Source organism: Myotis nattereri (genome assembly GCF_964212035.1).
Source record: "Myotis nattereri genome assembly, chromosome: 11".
NCBI classification, from domain to species: domain Eukaryota; kingdom Metazoa; phylum Chordata; class Mammalia; order Chiroptera; family Vespertilionidae; genus Myotis; species Myotis nattereri.
Window position 1 is genome coordinate 41,377,224 of NC_138086.1, and position 22,757 is coordinate 41,399,980.

The window sequence follows — 22,757 nt, forward strand, 5'->3', positions numbered from 1 at the left end:
ACTGGTATTGGTTAGAAGTATAGTAAATGTATAAACTCAGTTGTCAAAAGACAACTCCACGAACCCAGAATGGGATAAACTCTAAGGTCCCTTCCAGTTCTGCAAGCTACCATTCTCTGACATCTGTGGCTACCTGTTTGTTCCCTTTCTGTGCTGCTCACTAAGTCACTGGCAAGACTTCACAGACCCTAGGAAGGGCTTGACTTTTCTTCTGGTTTGTTATTTCAGCCTTTGCCAGCAGATGTCCCTAGGACTAATGAGTTAGCATCACAGGAACACTTTAAAAATATTAAAACACAAGCCAAACTTTCATAAAGGAGAATCACTGCTTTAATTATAAGTAACCCTGAGACGGAATAATTTCAGGGTTTACTGACCGCTTTCCTGGGCCACTAAGGCCCAGATGATTCAAAAGAAGCACAAGAACCAGGCCACAATGAGCACTGATCTATAAACTAGGAGGTCACAGTTTAATTCCAGGTCAGGGCACATGCCCAGGTTGCAGGCTCAATCCCCATTGGAGGAGGGGGGTGCGGGTGGAGGGGGGGCATGCAGGAGGCAGCCAAATCAACAATTCTCTCTCATCATTGATGTTTCTATCTTTCTCTCCCTCTCCCTTCCTCTGAAATTTATATATATATATAAAGAAGCAGCACAAGAGAAGATTTGGGAGATAATCAGGCCAAGATGTTTATTTTATTGTTGTGGGTATTTTTGGATGCAACAGTGACCTGAGTAAGCTCAATGACTGGCACTATAGATATTACTCAAATGAATAATAGGCTCTTATTAACAAAGACATTTTTCTTTTATTTAAAGACACCTAAAATTGTCATCATGTGTACTTTTTCACACAGATTAAATAATTCCGTTTAAGGAACAAAAAACAAAACAAAAACAAAAAATCAGTCAACTTTCCAGGAATAAAACCAGCACCTCTACACCTGTATGATACTTAACATATTAATTCCTGTCCCATAAACTCTTGGGCCAATCAAGCCGACAATTCAATCAATATTTAACTCAACATAAAATGTGATAGGTGACTACTAAAACAGATTGCTCCAAAATACCTTCAATTGTGATATTTTTTACCAACACTGGCTTGACTGCCTTAGAACCCATAAGGATGCCTGTAGTTCTCCAGTACAGTATGTTTGGGCCAGACTTTAGCATTACCTGTAAAGCAAAACACAAGACACTCAGGTTAGCTAAGCCGTGCTACATCCAACCATGCCTGAAAGCTAATCTCGCATACATTTTTCTTTGAATTATAGTGAAACACCATTAATTTGGAATCTATAAATTTAAGTCTACTGCTAATTCAGACCTAAACTCTGCTGAAGTTCAAATTTTCTAAAAAAAAATAAATACTTTGCCAATCCAAAAAAATATAGTAATAAAGAAAGAAAATTCCTCCTCAAGTCTAAAGAAAAAGATAAAATTATTTTCAAAGCATTTGCATGAAGTTTTGGTTTATATTTAAGAGACTCATTTTAGAGAGTGAAAGGCACTCAGACCAATTATATATGTATTGGATGCCATTATTCATAAGCAGACTTTGAGTTCTGAGAACAAAAAGCAACAGACTGAGTTGGCTTCTTTTTTAATTTATTTAATAAGCAATACTGCAACAGCAACAAGAGAAAGTAGGACTGTTCTTATAAAAGAACCTGATTTAACTCTATGATTTTAGAACTTAAATGTTACTATGTCTAATATCGGCTTTCTTTGCCACTGGGATATTTTTCTAATTATAAATCAAACTAACTTTCTGAGACATGTCATGCTAATTCAGACAAGCAAACTAATTTTAAGGGTCCCTTGCTTTCTCATTTGCCACCCTTATTCTTCTATGTAGACTCTGGCCAAATCCAAACTGTATAAACTTAAAACATATCCAACCATTTCACCTTGCCAGGGATTCAGAGAAGTAATACATTAGGTACTTTCGTCTTGCATGAAGTCTTCATAAGTGAAGAAAGTGTATTTGTTGCCAAGGGTTATTTGTGCCTTCAAAGCCCAGCCGAGAGAAGGCTTGGGCAAATAGACCTTAAGTGGTATTAACGTCACTTCCAGGCATACAGCTCAAAAAATACTCGGAAAAGTAGGCTGTATTAATCACTCCAAGCGGGAGTCCCTGGAAGGTCACTGACTGAAACAGAGCTCCGTCTGCATTTTGGGCACCCATGTATCATCTCATTTATCCCTGCAAGAGTGGTTTTATTTCTTTTTTTTTTCTTTTTGCTACTTCATTTTATTTTTTTATTTTTGGGGTTTTTTATTTTATTTTATTGTTCAAAGTATTACTGATAGTAGTACATATGTCTCCTTCCCCCCCCCCCGCCCCCCACCACATTGACCTTCCCCCGGCCTCCCCTACCCCCTGGCTCATGCCCTCACTCCACCCCGCCCACCCCCCAGTGTCTTGTGTCCATTGGTTATGCTTATATGCATGCATACAAGTCCTTCGGTTTTATTTCTTACATGAAAAAAAAAAACAACAACAATTTCAAAGAGATTAAGCCAGTTGCCTAAAGAAACACAGCTATTATAAGGCAGAGTTTGATTTTAAATGCATGTGTCATTCCAAAGGCACAGTGCCTCAAATAATAGCAGATGCATGGACTGTGTTACCTGATATTTGCCTTCAAGCATTTACTAGTACAGTTATAGTGTGGAGAATTAGGCAGTTACTTTATTTCAATGGGAAGGCATTTTTCAAAGGGCAAAAAATTTTGACCCATCAATGGCAAACAGACAGGAGACGGTTTAGGCTCCAAACACAGATGAATTTTGTGGTAATCAGAGCTACCCAACAATAGGGTCAGCACGTTCCCAACAAAGCAAGCTTGAAAAAGAAAAATCACTTATGGGGGGCGGGAGCGGGGCAGGGGACAACTGCAGAGAAAGCTGGGTGAAAGGAACTCAAGGATCCTTCCAATGCAAGAGCCACTGATTCTCTGCCATGTGACTGGCACATCTGCAAACGTAGATACTCAGAGGTTTTGCATATTGGTTAGATCAGCCTTATTTCTTGTTATTGCCCCCTTTGAAAGGAGGAAAGTTGAAGTATGATGGGAAAGAGAAAGGAAAGAGCCTAAGGAAAAAGGGAAAGGTAGAGAAAAATACCTAGAAAGAGACTGAGTCCATAAAACTTGGTCTTTAACTGGAAATTTTCTAAATTCATGAACAATTTTGAAGTTTTTTTTTTCCTTAAAATAAACTTCTAAAAAAGGTTGGAAGAGGAAGGAGAAGAATGGGGTTGGTGATCGAGGAGAGGAACAAAGAGAGACTTACAGAATGCGAGCCCCACTCCCCACTGTCCGTGAGCTTGACCCACTTGTCCGCCGTGGTGTCCATCTCCTGGCACTGATCGTTCTGAATCTGTGGAACAAACACAATGGTCCTAGTATATCTTCTTGAATAATGGCTTTAATTAAATGTGCTACTCAGCATAGGACAGGCTGCAATAACTTCTTTTAATACGTACATTCAACAATGCCCATGAGTCATTTTCAACAAAGTCAACACATCAAGACCTCTGAAACCGAAGTGACAACTGCTGCGCATGAGTGGTTGTAGACAAACCATTGTCATTATTTTAACAGAAAGGCTATCTCACTGAGAAGGAAGGAGGGGAGTGGAGAAGAGAAAGAAGGAAAGAGCAGTTCATATTGAAAATTCACATAAAGAGAAAAAGTAACTCCAAAAGTCTTACGAAATTGTTTTAAAAGCTTGCATTCGCCATGCAGGCCCAATGGTATAAAAATAAAGTTTGCTTTTTAAATAATATTTGGGGCAGTAAAATCTTAAATTAATAAATAAATTAGGTCTGCTTTGTTTTCAGTTCCCCAGGATTTAATCCAAATGTATAGGTTAAGTGGCCACAGTCAACGTCCCAAATGTTTATTTGGGGGCAAATGTTAATCATTTGCCATACTGATTCAAAGGACTACACAATTAATATCTTTAGCACCAAACACTTTGTGCTTTCCAGAAAATTCTTCCAAAATGCCTAGGGTTTAGGACACTACTTTTCCAGATCTATGGAGAAGACAGGAACATCAAAAGTTAGGCCATCGTTACAGTATTGCAAAATAGTCATTAATAGAGTAGGGTTAAAGTAGGTTCTCATCACTTATTCTACTTGCACCCAAATGGCTCTTTCTTTTCTAAATCATTTTTGCCACTTCATGCATCCTATGGACCAGAATATGTTCTCCATCATGAAATTTCCTAAAGACTTACTAACTAGAAAAATAGGTCCTTTTGCCATCCAAATACCAGAGAATTTCCACTACTGAGGATATTGGCTTCAATTGAATTCAAGTATCCTATTTATATTATAAGCATAATGGCCATTTTAATGTAAGTGTTAAGCCATTCTAGAACAGATATGAACCCTGAATATACCTTTGGTGGTCAGTGTTTGGATAAGCTGACAGCTTTTTTTCAGCCAAAATCAGACATCATGTGTCATCATGATATTCTTTCTACTGGCATTCTAGGCACCTGAGCTCTGTTATTCATTCTAAAAGTAACTAGCAACGGTATAGCCTCGGTCCAATCCATTATTCTTTCTAGGTTTCAGTCTCATCATTTAAAAGGGGTGGGGGGTGCAGGGCTGACTGAAAGTCTCACACAGTCCCAAAATTAAATCCTGTATTGGTTCAAATTACGTAAGGTCCACAGGCACAACTGCATCTTTCAGTCCTCACACATTTCCTTTCCACTAGCCCTTAGCAAGATGACCTGAGTCAATAAATCACCACCTAGGAAGCGGAAGCATCAATGGAAGGAGGAACATGAACTTGCCATCCCTCTTCAGTCTCTAACCAGAAGAACAAAGGCTTCCTCAAAGGAAGTTACGAAACTTCACGCCTCTGGAGGACCGTTACCGACAATCCTCAAAGCACTTGCTGGACAATATAAAACTAAGTGCTTATTCGAACAGTTATATAATTACCTTGCTTCTTAACTTTAGTTTAGTTTTAGTGATATTGCAAAATTGTCCCATAAAATAGGTAATTATTCACCCTAAGGAGTGTTTTATAAACAAAACGCAGCTTAAAAAGCAAATCTGAATGTTGCTTAATATCTTAAACTCATCAAAGGGTATTAGAGCTAGGAGGGCTCCTTAAAAGGCCCATCACACAATCCACTTCACAAAAGGGAATGCTGAGGGTTGAAAAGTAAACGTAATTGCCCAATAACACACAGCTAGCACTCGCAGAGATGGGACTAGAGCCGGAATCTCAAATCTAAGGTTCATACTTTAATCAAAAACATCTCTTCCTACCAACTTCTGATTTAGAAATTTCTGTTATCAAGAGCAATATATATTTGTTTTAGAATTTTTAGTACATTTCCCCCTAAAATCTGTACTACAGAAACATTTTAAAAGATATTTTAGCAGTTACATGCACACACTTTTTTTTAAGTATAAGACATCAATGGGAAAACATTTTCTCAAACATTTGAGTCACTGCCACAACAAATATTCGCTAAATTAGCTACAGTTTATATAAAATAGTTAAATAATTTTAGAGGTAAAGCCTATTCTGTTAAACTATTAAATATCCTGTATATTGTAATGCTATTTAATCTCTTACCAGAGACATCAGCTATCCCATCCATTAATTCCTTTAGATTGTGTACAACTAACAGAATCAAAATCTACAGCCACCTGTACTTCTGAAATAGTGTCCATGAATACAGTTAAATAATTCAAATATTTGAAATTGCAGGGAAAAAAAGTTTTTAAACAAAAATTGAATTTGGTGGAGACATATTTTAACAAAAAGCATCTGTCGCTACAAAAATAACAATTTTTACAATGAAGCTAGGGGGAAATATTTATCACACAAAGAGTCTACACCAAATGGTCATCTAATGATCATAACCAAAAGTAAAACAAGCTCAATGTTACTCTGCAAGGCAAGAGCTCAGAGGTAAAGAAACAGTATTTCTATAATAAAATATTATAGAAAAAAAGTAAAGTTGTCTTTTAGCATCAAAAGTTTCAGTTAACACACACACTCACAAAAAAAAAACTGAGAAGGCATAAAGTGTAATGGAAACAACAGATTAAGGTAAATATTACATGAATGTCCCATAAAAAGTATATTTCAGAATATAAAAGGCCTTACAAAGAACTCAAAGAAGATGTTGTTGTCGACGTACTGGTACTCAAAGAAGACATTACCCGACTTCTTAAGGTGCACAGCATAGATCAAAGACACGGTGCAGTCATCACGATTTGACTCTATGTAATTTCCACGAGGGACCCAAGAAGAGCTGTGGAAACAAAACCAAGGGGCATCTTACATCCGCGTTCAGAAACCTCCTATGTAACTCAGATTCAAAAGTCGTTCCTTCAGCAAGGCACAGCAGAGAAGATCAGAGCTTTTCTGGAATTCAACAGCCAACACCATTACTGGGAAAAGAGTCATTGCTTATGGCACACAATTCCCTAAATCTTGGTAAGATCAATTTGCTATGAAACTGCTATTTTTTCACCAAAACTTTGATGACTAAAGAGACAATCACCAATTCTACTAGTTTGGGGTAGAATTATTCCCTCAAACAACGTCTGAAATTTTATTTATTAACAAATACACATGGCGGGAGGTGAGAAGATTCCTTGATATGAGAGAAGAAATAGTCCTAGAAAAAGCCCATTTAAAATGAATCTAAATAAAATAGAGATCGCAGTTTCATAGTATATAATGAGGTAAAAGTCTGGAATTTTTATCTAAAAAAAAAAAAAAAAGATAAAAACTTAAGAAAATATGCTGGTAAACAGAATTTGGGTTGTCAATCTAACCATAAGTTAATTCTTAGAATCCATGAGTCGTGTGTCAAGTTTTGGGGCAAAAAAATAATTCCAACTGAACTGTACAACAGATAACACAACTTAACATTCTTCTCTTCAGGTTTAACTTTTTATTTAGATAAGAGTGAGATTTTTTAATTCTTTTCTTTTTTTCTAACAGAAATAAATTCTGAACAAAAGACTGAGACTTCCACATCCCAACATGACTAACTGGTACTGGATCTGCCCCTTCTCTTTAACCATCTATTAAACTAAACAGAATGCAGGAGCCACTTCGAGCCTGACAATAGGCGCTGCAGGACTGGGATGCCTGAGAGCAGCAAAACACATGCGGTAAAGCCCAAACTGGCCTTGGCCTCATTCCTGAGGACACTCCCCAAACGATGACACCAGGAGGTGGCACCCAAGCAAAGCAGGGTGGTCTCATGAGCTGAGGACAGAGACAAGTGCTTGGGGGCAGCTGAAAAAGCTGGAATTTCTACGCCTGAGAATCAGAGAAAACAGGGGCTCTAGTAACCCATATGGAGTTTCTCTGTACGTCCTGAGCTTGGGGCTCGCAGCCAATGCAAAGCTGAGACATAATCAGAGAGGTCACTTTAATGGAAGTCACTGGAGCTGCAAACCAGCCAGGAAGGAAGAAACTTGATAAACTTATTGAACATCCACTTAAGATTCCAGAATTTACTACATCTTATAGAGGCCATGCCCTACAGCAGGTGCCAGCAAACTTTTTCATAAAGGGCCAGAGAATAAATATTTGTGGCTTGTGGACAATTTGGCCTCTCTTGCAATACTTCATTAACTCGGCCACTGTAGCTCCAAAGCAGCTAGAGACAATGCATAAGCAAATGAGTGCCTCTGTGCTCCAATACAACCTTATCTGCAGAAACAGAGGGAGGGCTCACCGGCTGTACTTTGCTAACTCCTGCCCTAGAGCAAAGGCCATGACCTAGAACTAAGTGTGAAATAAATACAGAGCCATCAAAAAATAAAATAAAATCAGACCTAATGAGGAAATATTATAGGCTGAGAAAATAATACTAGATAAACATCCAGATCTATATAAAAATGAGGGAAGGTAGGAGGGGAAGCGCGAGAGCATATCTTTTAGCATAGCTAAATAAGTCCCAGCATCTTTAGCTCATGGTAAAATGTGTGAGTTTCTGAAAACCCACTCTTGTCAGAAGTTAGTCAGAGGCCTAATGTTTAATAACATGGCCATGTGAAAAGAAATGTCACATAGTCAATACAAGGGAATGGAAGTGGGTACAGACCACAGATAAACATTTTGGTGTTGTTGTTTTTTTATCAAAACAATTTCAAAGTCCTCCAGTGGTGTCATAGGCAAAGCTAATAATTTCCTATAAGAGGCAGAAATTAAGCAAATGAGCTTTCCACTTCACATATTTAACCTACTCTCTATTAGAAAATAATCAAGTGCCTAAATGAAGGCTACACATTCTTTCTTTCAGAGGAAGAGAAAAAAAATCTGAAATTATCTGTTAAAAATTAGAGAAGCGTTTTTAGAAATACACTGGCTTGAGTGTAGTTATATATATATTGGAAAATTAATTTGTTTTTCTAATAGCTTTATCACATCCTTGCATATGGTATCTATTCTGTCCTGAGAACAATTGTTTTAACTTCATAAAAACTGAGCTACATTATTTGTAATGACTAGCCAAAAAAAATATGTTTATTTGTAATTAGTTTATCTATAATCCCAATCAATACCAAGATTATCCTCAACTTCTTTCTGGAAAAGAGCAACTACATCCTTCTCAATGGTTCAATCAAAATCCTAAGGGTCCTTTGGGCTCTTACTTGTTACAGCCATCAGGCCTGGTGTCAGAAGGGCCAAGTACAGTGTCCATGAAAGTTGCAACGTTGGAAAATCCTGCTGGCAATTCATCCCATTCATCAAATTTGATGCCACTGCCCAAGGAGTAGGTGCCTTCACCACACTTACTGCATACCTGGTTCTTCATCTCTAGATACTCTCCAGAAGCACAAGAGAAAGCTGGAAGACAGAGGACGCATAGCCCATTAGTCTCCAGACACCCCCATCAATTCCCTCCCCTTCACACTGTCACCAGAATTGTTTTTATAAAGTTCTGATCATGGCACACCCTAATTAAAGCTTTCCAAAGTCTCCCTTATCTCTACTGACACTTCAGAGTCTGGCCTCAACCTGTTTACCAGCCTCAGCCCTTGCCCCACCCTTTTCCAACCATAACAGAATTCACATCATTACAAAAATATTTCATCTTCTTTTTTGCTGCTATGGTTTTCCTTCTCCAGAGATGCTGACCAACCCATCTAACCTATTTGGAAAATTCCCATTTCTAACTCAAAAACAACCCTGCTCATAACAGACCTCCCTGCCCCCACCAGGCAGTCAGTTTTGCCTCCCTCTGTGCTCTTATCATACTCTTCTCATAATACATCTATTCAAAAGCAATATAGAGGGTGTCCCAAAAGAATGTATATACACACACTTTGAATAATTATAAAGGCAGTGTTAATTAAAATTCATTTTCAAAATTGAGCTATTAGCTGTTAAAGTGTGTATACATTTTTTGGAATACCCTGATATATATGGGAGTCCCAAAAAATGTATACATACTTTGAATGATTATAAAGTCAGTATTTATTAACATACAGTTCTCTCATATATTATGGAGAGAGACATACACACAGAGAGAGAGAGACATTAAACACAAATAGACACAGAAATAGATATAGATACTAATACCACTTATTAGTTGATGTGAAGCTTTGAGCTTCCAGAAAACAAGGATCATTATTTTGGGGTTCCTAATTGTAGCTATCAAATACTAAGGCCAAACAAAAGGTTGATGGACTGAATGGGAATCTGACGTAAAGGGGATGCTGATGGCAGTACTTCATGTGCAATAGCTAAACAAGTATCTCCACTCTGGAACCATGAGCCGTCTTTTTCAATATTCATAACTATAAACTAGTCATTTCCACAACTTACGTCTCATTACTGATGTCAAGTTCTCTGCTAATTCTGAGAGCTGTACCCAGAAGTCATGGGCAATGTGACTAATAGTTGACACAGTTACAGAAAAGAAGGTAGTGCTGCTCCTAAGTTATTATTCATTCAACAAATGCAAATCTATGTCCCCTGAGTGTGTGTCTCTGTGCTCAGGGTGGTATTACTGACTCCACTACAGCAAAGGGCTTTTTAATCCTTTAATCGGGATATTGTAGAAACAAGAACAAAATCAAACCTTCAAATTATCCCATAAAGAAAACAAATTTCCCAGCATAGAGCGAAGCAGCAGAGCTCACACTTAGGTAGACGCTCCTTTTAGAATACATTTGGAAACTTACCAAAAAAGAAAAACACGTTAATTTTGAAAAAGTGAAGAATGAAAGCTAAAACCCATACTCATCTACCTACTTAACCAGTAAATAAATAAAATGAGATGAGGAGACCAATTCCAGTTCATGGGGCATGAATGACAAAAGGTTTATAGAAAAAAATACTACAACAGTGAAGGTCAAGGGAAGGAAACTGGTCAGAGTATTTGATGAGGTCACCAATGGGGGCAGAACAACACATCTGTGAAATCAGTTTTCTCAACTTCTAATTTATGTCCTAACATTGATTCTTATCCTCCTGAACTCTTCCTCTTAGGAAGTGTCAATCACCCCCTACTTCCTGGTAGTCTCTCTGTCCTTGATTCTGCAATTTTCAGGGCTGAGTTCTCTAATCTCCTTATAAAATGCTTGTTTTCAGAGGAGCTCACTCAAGCATAGCTCCCATCAAACACTACACTGATATAAAGCCTGATTTTGAGCTGTTCTCTTAATCTCTTTTGTCCTTGCCTTTGACCCACTACTTGTGTGTTGCTGAGCAAATTTAACTTCAACACTCTCCATATCTGGAATATGATGCATTCATATTCCAAATTAGACCTACTGAGGACAAAGTGTTTCTGTCCTTTTACATATGGAATGAATTTTTACAAATCTCATTAGATCTCTGTGTTTCACCTACAGAAAAGAAACACTGAAGTCAGTCTCTAATTTGATGACACCAAAGATATTCAATCAACAAATATCCCAGTGTTTGGAGCTTTCTTAGAAGTCTTGAGAGGATTATAGCTCCTCTCCTCTTGGAAAGAATAAAACACAATTCTATTTTAAATTAAGAATGTCTATGGTTTAAAAAAAATCATCTCCTAACACATGTTAAATAATGAAAGCATACTAAATGTATCAAGCACCCAAAATTTTCTAGGCACAGAAATAAAAAAGCTAAACTTCTCATTGTTTATGATGATATAACTACAAATGTGCCTTAAATTATGAATGTTATTCTCTTACTTTTCAGAAACATGTACACAATTAAGAATAAAATTGCCCTGATTAAAAAAAAGAAAAAGCTGAAGGATTGTATCGCCACCAAACCTATATTATAAGAAATGTTGGAGATTTTTTTAAGAAAAAAAAATGTCAAAGATATGAATACGGAAATATTGCAAAGAAAAAAATTATCAATGTCAAAGATAAATACATTATAAAAGCAAGTGGATCAACCTACACTACAACTAGTACAAAGGTTAAAAGGCAAAAGTAGGGAGATCATGTGTAATTACAATAGTAAATTAAGAGATACACACAAAAATACACAAGCAAAAGAAGTAAAAAAATAATGATAAAATATAAACATGGAAGGGTGAGTAAAAATGGTAGTAATTTTTAAGTGGCCATCAATTTAAAATAGACTGCTAAGAACAAAGCTTGATATATATGAAGGACATAGTAACCGCAAACCAATGCTCTACAAGAGAGAACAAAAAGAAATCTAAACACAACACTACAGAAAGCCACCAACATACAACAAGAAGAGAGAGCAAGAGAATAAGAAAAAAACACAGAACTACAAAAACAATCAGAAAACAATTAATAAAATGCCAATAACTACATAGCTATCAATAATTACTTTAAATGTACATGGATTAAAGGCCCTAATCAAAAGACAGATAAAGAAGATGTGAGATATATATATAATGGAATATGACTCAGCCATTAAAAGCATGAAATCATACAATTTATGACAATATAAATGAACCTACAGGGTGTTATGCTAAGTGAAATAAGTCAGACAGAGAAAGACAAATACCATATGATTTTACTTATATGTGGAATATAAAAAAAATAAATAAATAAACAAACATACAAAACAGAAACAAATTCATAGATACAGAGAACAAAATGATGGTTATGAGATGAGAGGGAGGTTGGGGGGTCTGGATGAAAACATGAAGGGATTAAGAAGTACAAATTGACAGGTACAAAATAGTCACAGGGGCATAAAGTATAGCTTAGGGAATACAGTCAATAATAAGATAATTGCACAGGTGAGTGCAAGACCTGCTGGGGACCACTTCGTAAGTTACATAAATGTCTAACCACTGTGCTGTACACCAGAAACTAATATAATATTGAATGTCAACTGTAATTTTTAAAAAAATGTATGTAAATATAAGTTAGAAAAAAATAAAATCTACAAACAGATTATTAATCAATTAAAATGAGCTACAAAGCCATATATCTGATATTTAAATGCCATCTTTTTAAAAATCCACTTACCTATTTTGGATATTAGTTTGCATGGCATTTCTGTCAAGAGGTAAAGGTTGGGGGAGCATGGATACCTCAAGAAGGGGACTAACACTTGTTGAGCATACACTGCAGTGCATTCCAAAGAGGCAGAACACCATGGGGTTAAGAAGATGGACCCAGGGAATTAGACTGCCTGGTTTCAACTCCCAGTTCTGCTTTTGACCTATCTGTGTGAGGTAATACAAGCACCTATTCACCAGAGTGTTGCAATGACTAAATGAACTGGAGAAAACACATGTAAAGCATTTGCAATCATGTCTTGCATATAGCAAGTAAAGATTGGCTATCATAATTTTTCATTATTATAATTACTTCAAATTCGTGCACACTGAAAGAAAATTAATTAGAAGAAAAATTTTAATATCGCTATTCACCCTTTCTCTATAATAGAAGTGTCAACAAAATTCATGATCGACAATGACAGATCAAAACACACTCATGCGATTGGCTCCAGTGAGAGTTTTATATGTATCACACATGTGCGACTCAATTTAGCCATATATATATATATATATATATATATATATATATATATATATATTAGACCTTGCTTAACGTGGCTAAACTTTTCCCAGCCCAGTGAAGCACCCCAACTTCTCTTTCAGGTAATTGTCAGCAACACAGCAATAAATAATAAATATCAACATGGAGCAGATTAATATTGTAGGTCATGCAGGGAGAACAAAAGGTAAAATATTTAACTGCAGCAGTGTTTGACTATATTCTGCACAGTGAGATAACCTGAAGTCATTTTCAAGGTCCACCATTTCTTATTTCTTTTCAGTTGGGTCAAGTTTCTAAGCTTTCTAAATCTCCGTTTTCTGGCTAATGAAAAGAAAATAGGATTCTACCGAGTCTCCTATCTACCTACTCCAGGACTTCTGTGAGGATCAAATGAGATGAGGCATGGGAAAATGACATTTGGTTAAAGTGTGAAATGTTTTCACCTGGCTATGAAGCAAGTCATGTTCCTGGGCTGAAGAAATTGCAAGGAGGCTAATCACTAGGGAGAGGAAGCTGGGCATTGCTACGTGATGTCATTACCTGGATGGTCAGACACTTAGCATATTAGCCTTTATATATATAGATGAAGTTAAATTATTACTAGAAGCCCGGTGCGTGGATTTGTGCACCAGTGGGGTCCCTTGGCCTGGCCTGTAGGGATCGGGCCAAAACCAGCAATCCAACATCCCCTGGGGGGTCCCAGAGTGCAAGAAAGCACTCTGCAAAGTTGCTGTCACTCGGCAGCTCCTTCGTTGAGCGTCTTCCCCCTGGTGGTCAGCGTGCATCATAGCTATGAGCCAGTTGGCTGGTCAGCTGGTGGGCCGGTCTCTTAGGCTTTTATATACATATAGATATAGTTATGATTCCAGGCCTCATTTGGGCTGCTCAGACACCTGTGAATGGCTGTCTCCAGGTCAAATCCTTGGTGTGACACATAAGGCCTATGAAATTTTCCAGGATCTCTATTCCCTCTCATAGCCTCTCTGAGAGTGAGCCATGCAGATCTCAGAGAGCACCCAGGAAAACCCAGTGCTGCCCCTAATCTGCACCTCTTCCCAGGTTTCCTATGCTTCAAATACCACTGGGCTTCACAGTTAAAGAACTTCTCCCTTCAGGGCTCACCTCAGAGATGCTCAGAAAATTAACATGGATGACCCATTAAGTATGACATTTAACCCCGGCCTCAACTCTAAATCACGACACAATTTTTCACATGAACCTGCCAGGGCACAGCCAGTTTTCCATGGTTATTCAGCCTGAACTTCAAACTTACAACAGCTTTACTGTGAGGCCCTCTTGACTCCTTCTGAGAAGAGGTCATCCCTCCCTCCTGAGTAAGATCACCTCAGGTATTTATATCTATCATGCACTTTGCCCCTATACTATAAATAATGTATTTACCCATCTGCTCCCTCATTTGAATGAAAGATTCTGGAAGACGGGAATCTTTTTTTTCCCCCACTTATTTTTGGATTCCTGTCATCAAGAATATAGGAATACTCAAGAAATGTTTGTTCAGTGAATAAATTAAAGCTCAATAAGTAGCTGTAGACTAAATAATTTTCCCAAGATGTACAAGTCAGCTGCAGATCTGGGGTTTAAACCCAGGTGTATTCCACACCTGACCACCAACCGTGGGAGGTCTTCAACTGGACACCATGCAATGATGCTGCACCTTGTAGAGCAGAGAAAATGTATGAAAAGAGTTAAATCATAGTATAAGTAACAACAGGTGAAAGTTTACCAAATTAGATATGTATTTTCCAAAAACATCCTGCAAAAATTAGCTAAAGGGCACCAACTACACGTCAGATAAAAGAGTCCTATAAAAAAATACACGTGGGAAACTCTGGATAAAACACAATGCAGTTAACATATAGCAAATGTATATTAGGTTTCTCAAAGATTTTAATTTGAAAATGTGCACTGCATCCCTCCATGAAGGAGATAGATCATTCACTATTTTCCAACTTACTAGTATTTCAGAACAGAAAACCCTGGCACACGTTTTTTTGTGTGGTATGAATATTCCATAGAACAGAGGTAGATCATGACATTCAATTGCCATTCAGTGCCAATGAGCTCAAGTTGCCCAACTGCACCTGCTACAGTACCAATAACAACTCCTGACACAAATGAGACAAACTATGTGTTGACTCCTGCGGAAAAGCCTACATTTGAAAGACCTATGATCCCAAGAACTGGATTTTTAAATATCCCATCCAGAAAGCTAAAACCAATTCTCTTTCCACAACAATTCTTCCTCTTTCAATTCCAAACTGAAACCAAAAGCTGTTGGCTCAAACTGTCATCATTTACTCTTACTCCTTAAGACCCATTGGATGTGGGTTAAGACAATAGATCTGAGCCAGACAATGAAAAAAAGTTCATTTTTTATTCAAAGCTTTATTTTTTTAATCTGAGCACAGCATTTTTTGACCCAAGAAAAGCAAATATTAGAAATGTATATAAATACTGAAATAGAATAAAAAATGTCCACAAACTATGACGGGTTCAATGCTAACACAGAAATACAGATATCTTAAATACACATCCCCAATTAGAAAATAATGTGTTGAGGTGAAGTCATGGACTGAGAAATATTGGAAGTAGTAGCAATAGAAGATATACACTCCCAAAAGGAAGAGATGTCTTATGTTTATTTCCCCCTCAGTGTTCTAGACTTGTCTGAAAATACATAAGGAAATAGGAAAAGAAATTCTCTCCCCACTCCTAGTAGCCAGGCTTTTATTTCTAAGGTTTGGTTTGAAACAAAAAGTCCTTTTATCCAGTGTGTGGGGAGACAAAAAGAGGTGAGGAAGAGAGAGAATTCGAGAATGACTATCATTTTTGATGATCTAAGAATGTCAAGGGAAGATTTCAGACACTCTTATGCAAGAGGGAAGTGACCCAAGAGTGGAGAAGGGGTGGAATGGGGACAGGGGTTATATCCCCTTGGTCTGGAAAAAGACAAGGCGTGTTGTAGTTCAGGAATGGCACGCTACTTGCAAGCTGTGCCTGAGAGATGCCACGACTTCAAATGGTGGGTGATGCCCACAGAAACAAGACAGAGGACCAGGGCTTGGAAAAGCAGTAATGTTCCCTGTAGCTAAGCCAGTAGCAACACAGAGAAAGAGAGATGCAGAGTCATCCTAGTGGCTTGCCCAGAGCAGCGCTGTCTCTGAGACAGAAGAGCTCTGCACAGCAAAGGGGACAGGAGGACAATGGGGACCAGTGCCCGTTAATAACCAGAGGTCTCTCCTCCCCATATCCTGATCCCTAAGCTCCAAGGTCACATACACCCCAGGGTTGTAGCACAACAAAAACTGATACCTGACTTCTCATTAACTTCACTCAGAGAAGCCGTCTGCCAAACTCTATGTGAACTTTTAAAAAAATAAAGATACAATATAAGTTATCCACCAAATTTCTGGGGAAAAAATTAGATTGCTAAAGTCCTATGCTGCCTTTCCTGAGGAAAGGCCTTCTCTATTGCTTCTACCCAATTATATTTTGAAGAATCTATAACAATTTCAACTGAGGCCTAATTCTGAGTTTGACTTCATTGAGAGACATTAGAATCTTGGGAAATAATAGCCCACAGCCACTGCCCTAAATATTTTTCACTTAGAGTTGCCACATTCCACTTTTTTGTTTTTTCTTATATGGCCCAACTGCTGGGCCATATCAGCATGGCATCACTGCCAAGTCTAGCATAGGCGGGCATCAACCACCATCCGAAGTCTTACTAGTAGCATCTCTCAGGTATGGCTTGCACGTAGCATGCCATTCCTGAACCACAACACTTTTACCCTCGTTTATTCTTGAAACACAAGAGTTTCTAATGTCTTCCCTTGAAGATGTCCACCGACAAAGCTTTATATCCCCCTCCTTGGGACCCTAGAAGCTCCTCCAGACTGTCATCTTCATGTGGTGATGAACTCAGTGGGTAAGAGACAGGCCCTGGAATCAGACATGTCTTAAGAGATTTGTCACAGTCCAGCTGAATGACCTGTGATACCTTGCTTCACACTTTAACTCTGAGTTTTTTTCATCAGTTAAATGGAAACATTGGTAGTAGCTACCTGAGAGGATGGTTGTGGGGATACAGTAGGATAATGTTAAAAAGCTCTAGGCACAATGTTTAGCTCATTATCATTACATGAGAATGGTAGCTATTATTAGCAATAGAAATCTAAGCCACTGAAGAAATGTTCAGTTATTATCATAACTTCCTTCCAGCAGTACTTTAATGACTAGTAATGTGGTAAGTGCCGCATTTAATGTTATGAATTAGATGGCTTCTAAGTTACTTAGATCTATTAAATTTCTTGTGAGTTTTAACATAACTTATCTTTACTACTCAAAGAAAAAGTCACTTATCAGAGGCCACACCTTCCAGAGTGATATAAGTGTATATGCAGAAATACCTGCAAATTAGATTTCAGACAAAATGCCAAGATAAAAAATTTCCCATCTGTCACATAAGTACTGTCATTGTTAGGGTTTAATTTTTAAAGTAAGCTGTATCATTTTTAAAGTAATAACTAATAGTGACTTGATTATTAGAGTTTTTAGAAAAATTATTGCTGGACTGTCAGATTCATAATTAACTGTGAGATATTATAGTAAATAATGAGCAAAGAATGTCCTTGGCAACATTCAAATAGAAATGATGACTATTCAGACATCAATTCTGTAACAGATTTTTTAACACTTGAGCAATAAATTTAATCAGTGGTGTGCTGGTAAATGTTTAATAACCAGCTCCCAAGGGGATGGAGGTCCCTGATTTGTAGTGTTTGCCAATTTCCATGGTGTACAATCCTCCACCATGACCCATTTCATGTCAGCATCAGCACATCACCTAGATATGGAGTAGTATTCGTAATAGCTAGGTAGTTCACCTCAAAGGGGCTGTTTACATGGGAACCAAGGAATTAGCTCAACAAGTAAAAAGTAAACATAGATTAATGTTATACAAATTTTCTAGGAAGGTGACTGAAGCAATTTTACAATGAGCTAACACCACAGGTATTATTCGCAATCCTTCCTCACAGAGCTGATCCTCTCTCTACAAGTGACTGCATACATCTCAGTCTTGTATCATCTTCTTCTATACTGACCCCACTATACTCTTAAAAGTCTTGCTGGACTGAACTCTTTACCTGGATAGGGGTTCCTCTCTGTATTCATTTAATATCATTCCTCAAGAAATAATGGTTTTCTTCCCTGATTTTCCCCATAAGACTATTGCATCTTCCCATCTCCCTGATTTCAGTAAACCCACCACCCAGGAACAGAGATACATTCTCTATGAACAGAAGGGATTCACTGTCATTTAATCATTTGCTTATCTGCTCTTTCATTTGGGAGCAGAAGAACTAAGCTTTTAGGAATTCCATTTGGAAAGCTGTAGGAAAGCTAAATAAGTTCTTTTGTCTTACTTCCAGCTTTGAACTGCAGTCTATCCCTAGACTACTTCACTGCAGGAACTTGTGACTCGCCAAATTAAAGGATTAAGAAAGTAGAGTTTATAAGTAAAAATAAATGTTAACAACATATTTCTCTGTTAATTCGTAATGTTGCACTTCAAACCTGCTTAATTGCTAAAAGACAAGCTATTGAATATGACAGTCACCAATTCTACAATCTCTCTGTAGGTTACACTAAAAAGGAACATTACATTATTTCTATGGCTACAAACAAGAAATCCATTGCTAGACGAAAGAGTTCTGTGGCTGGATGTTGATGATAAGAGTTCTGTGGATGGATGTTGGTAAATGTACTTAATGCCTCTGGATTGTACACTTAAAAATGGTTAAGGTGGTAAAGTTTATATTATGTGTAATTTACCAAAAATTTTAAAACTTTTTAGAAATTTAAAAACAGACATCTATGAAAGAGAAATTCTGCCACTCTGCCCTCCAGAATTTCAAGTACACAAAACAGTACAACACTTCTCCACATTCTTGCCAACAAATAAGTCAAACAGAGAAAGACAAACATCATATGATTTCACTTATATGTGGAATCTAAAAAACAACAATAACAAAAAAACAAAACAGAAACAGATTCATAGATATAGAGAACAAAATGAGGATTGCCAGGGGGAGGGGGTGGAGGATGGGTGGAGAATGCGAAGGGTAATAAGAAAAACAAACTTCCAGTTATAAAATTCATAAGCTCCAGGGATATAATGGACAGCACAGGAAACAGTCAATAATATCATAACAACTTTGTATGGTGACAGTTATAGACATATTGTGATCACATCATAAGGTATAAAAATGTAGAATCACTATGTTGTACACCTGAAACTAATATAGTGTGGTACTTCAACTGTACTTTAATAAACATTTTTAAAAGATAGTATACCAGATTTTTAAAAAAATTAATTAATATCCTTTACTATTGTGTGTTTTAAAAAAAGGACGATTTTGCTCTGTTAGACATTAATGCTACATGTTCTTTTTTTTCCAAAGGTCTCATAGTCATTACAATTAACCGATATGGGCTGATATGAAGGAGGAATGGTTTAATCAGGAAAACAAAAGGTCAAAAAGGGAAACATACTGCATTCTTTGCCTCTCACTGGGTCAGGCAGGCCAGAGCAGTCCACTGCAGAATTCGGAATGGCAACTCTCCACCTGGAGCCACTGCTATCACATTCTGTATATTCAAAGTGGTAATCTTTCTGCAAACAATTACAAAAACAAGCCTTTGTTAGAGCCACTTCCGAAGGGACAACTGTGCTTTCTCCATCACCCCCACACCTACAAGCCTGATTCCAAACTTTACTCTCTGGTTGACCCTCCTTCTTCCCCCACTCAGGCCATCCCAAGTAGTTGGTGTGTGTGTGTGTGTGTGTGTGTGTGTGTGTGTGTGCGTGTGTGTGTTTAATAAAAAATGCATCGTGCCAGGCACTAAGGATGTGATGAGAGACAGGATAGTCAATGCTCTCAAGTTGTGCTCACTGACCTGTTAGTCTCACCCACCCCAAAGAAGCTACAGCACATTCCCCTATTTCTTTAGCAGGTTTTGAGAGCTCTAAATAATTGAGATAGGCATATTAGAGCAAAATGACACCAGGAAATTGAATGCTGTGACTGCTCCAAGTTTTTCAAAGAAAGAAAGAAGCGAACCACTCCCACTGACCTAATTCTCACTCTGTTTAAAATTTAACAGAGGTGTAATAGTTAATCATCCCAATGCTAGTGAAAGACTACCAGTTTTTCAAGCAGCTCTCCCAGGCTCCACACACACACACCACAGCAGGCTGCCATCAATCACAGACTATAAAATAAACATTTATAATTGCCATATTAAGACCAATCCACTTGTCTCTGGACTTTGGCTGCTTTGAAATTTTCACAGTGCCCTCCACTGGTCAGAGAACATTACACACGTGAGATGCCTGAGCTTAGGAACAGGAACAAAATGCCATTGGAGCATTTGAAGAATGAGAGAAGTTCTGAGTCCTCCCCAAAATATTTTCAGTTCAATATCCTATTAATTCAATTCAATAGCTAGGATGTTGTTATTCTGCTTCATCCACCCTATTTGCCTCCGTTACTGTATTAATGACAGGAGAGAAAAGAAATGTCATCACACCACCACTCGGGAAATCAGGTGCGGGAGGCAGGGAGTTACCTACCTTGGTTGTGTGTGTCTGTCCACATAGCAAGAACACCAGTTAAGAAATGGGTTCTGAGATTCACAGCCCATTCCTCCACATACAACTTATATGACATTGGGCAAGTTACTGACTTCTCAAAGCACTCATTTTTCTCATTAGTGAAGTTAGAAGAATAATATTTACTATCTTGTATGGTTATTGTACAAATTAACTGAGATAATGCATGTAAAATGTCAGGCACGTTAGGCTGCACTGAGTTAGCATTTGATTAATGGTAGAATTATTATCATTATCAACAACAATAGGGAGAGAGAGGATGATATAGAGAAAAGAGCTAGTGGTGATATGGTAAGGACAGACCACCTGGGTTTCTGTTTCCCCGGCTTCAATTTCTGCATATACGTAAGATAAAAAGAGGAGTTCACTGAATTTGATTACATACAATTATTGAACATAAAAGTCATAAACTGAAGTAATGGTAAACAACAACAAACTGGTGAAGGAATAACACAAAACAAAGGTTCATTAGCTTAAGAGTACTGGGTTCCTAAAAGTCAGTAAGGAAAAGGACAAATACTATTTGGAAATATAGTCAAAGAACACAAGCAATTTATTAAAGAACAATACAAATGGTCAAGGAATATACAAAAAAAAAAATGTTAAACCTTGTCAAAGAAATACAGATAATCATGTTCATCAAGTTGGTACAACATTTAAAATACTTTTTTCAAAACTCTCTAATGTAACTATAATGAAATGAGCATTTGTGTGCTTCCAATGAGAGAGCAAAGTGGTACAGGCTTTCTGGAGAGAAGTTTGTCTATATGAATCCAGAACTTTAAAGTGTTCAGACTTTTGAACCCAAAATCTCACTTCTAGCATCTAATTTAAGGGGAGGAAATGTTTGATGTGGTCAGTGATTTATGTGCAAAACTGCTCATCATACTTTGGTATAGCTAGGGAAAGCATGCTTAATTGTTAAGCATTAAAGAATCTTGCATTTACATTATTTATCTGCTATTTTTCATATGTATTTACATCATTAAATACCTATAACAATTATGTGATTTAGGAAGAAGAGTTTGTATTATTCCCATCATGCACATGAAACTCAAATTGGGTAAATAATTTACCCAGAGATACCCAGCTAGTAAGGAGCATAGCCAAGAGCAGAAGTCAAGGCTTCTGTTTATTTACAAGCATTTTCAGTTTACATAATGCCATTATGCTTAAAATAGAAGGTTACTGTTTTAAAATAGAAGGAGTGGTGACAGTTCCTAATGTAAAAGCCTGATGGCTACAGAAGTCTAACAGTAATCATAAAGATGTCTTATATTTAAAGAGATACAAGAGTACAGAGATGAGGGAAATGATTCGATTTCTCTCTATTTCTGTATTTGTTTTCTGTGGCTGCTGCAACTACTTACCACACACTTCGCCACTTACGATAATAAAAATGTATCTTTTCACAGTTCTGGAGGCAAGAAGTCCAGTAAACACTGAGCACTTAAACAGATCCCTGGAAATAGAATTTTCTGGGTGATAAGGAATAATTAAAAGAAGGTAAAAAAATTTTCTCATACAAATATAAAATCACTGCATTTCACAGATTTTATTTAAATCATTCATTAGCACCAGTTCAAAGAAGAATTCAAACACACATAAACAGGCAATCCAGAAAGTGAGATGAATTGACTTAGAGATGCAGAACTGGTAAATAAATACCCACAGCACAATAATCAATTGCATTCCAAAGGGTAAAATGTCTTTTCATTTCTATGGACAAGAGTAATTTGTATTCCTCTTCGTTTCTTACACCTTACAATGTTGTAAAATAGCTCAAAGAAAAGGAAAGAATCAGGCCCCTATAGAAACTGAACCAGGTGCACTAAACATGACACCCGGGAATCTTTTCTGCCTATTTCAATGTGTTTCAAATTTTCCCTGACAAGGGTGGAGATTCCTGACAAATTTTCCTGCATTTCAGTGTTCCTGACAGTTTAGCATCAAACATACTGATATCAGTCAGAGTGCACTCTATAAACAACAGAATGTCCACTCACTATCCACATTATAAATTGAGGAAGTGCTTGGCCCTACCCCACTCAAAAGATG

The 22,757-nt window shown here is 37.4% G+C and overlaps 1 protein-coding gene across 1 annotated transcript in view; it reads right to left on the bottom strand.

Annotated features, from left to right (window-relative positions):
- ELAPOR2 (endosome-lysosome associated apoptosis and autophagy regulator family member 2) overlaps positions 1-22,757 on the bottom strand; it is a 129,435-nt gene that overhangs the window by 43,276 nt on the left and 63,402 nt on the right. The window contains exons 2-6 of the mRNA XM_081102567.1: positions 19,580-19,700; positions 8,663-8,858; positions 6,153-6,300; positions 3,301-3,387; positions 1,074-1,179 (exon numbers count right to left, since the gene is read on the bottom strand). Of these exons, the coding sequence (XP_080958693.1) occupies positions 1,074-1,179; positions 3,301-3,387; positions 6,153-6,300; positions 8,663-8,826 (505 nt within the window). The 5' untranslated portion in view covers positions 8,827-8,858; positions 19,580-19,700. The remainder of the gene's footprint in view (positions 1-1,073; positions 1,180-3,300; positions 3,388-6,152; positions 6,301-8,662; positions 8,859-19,579; positions 19,701-22,757) is intronic.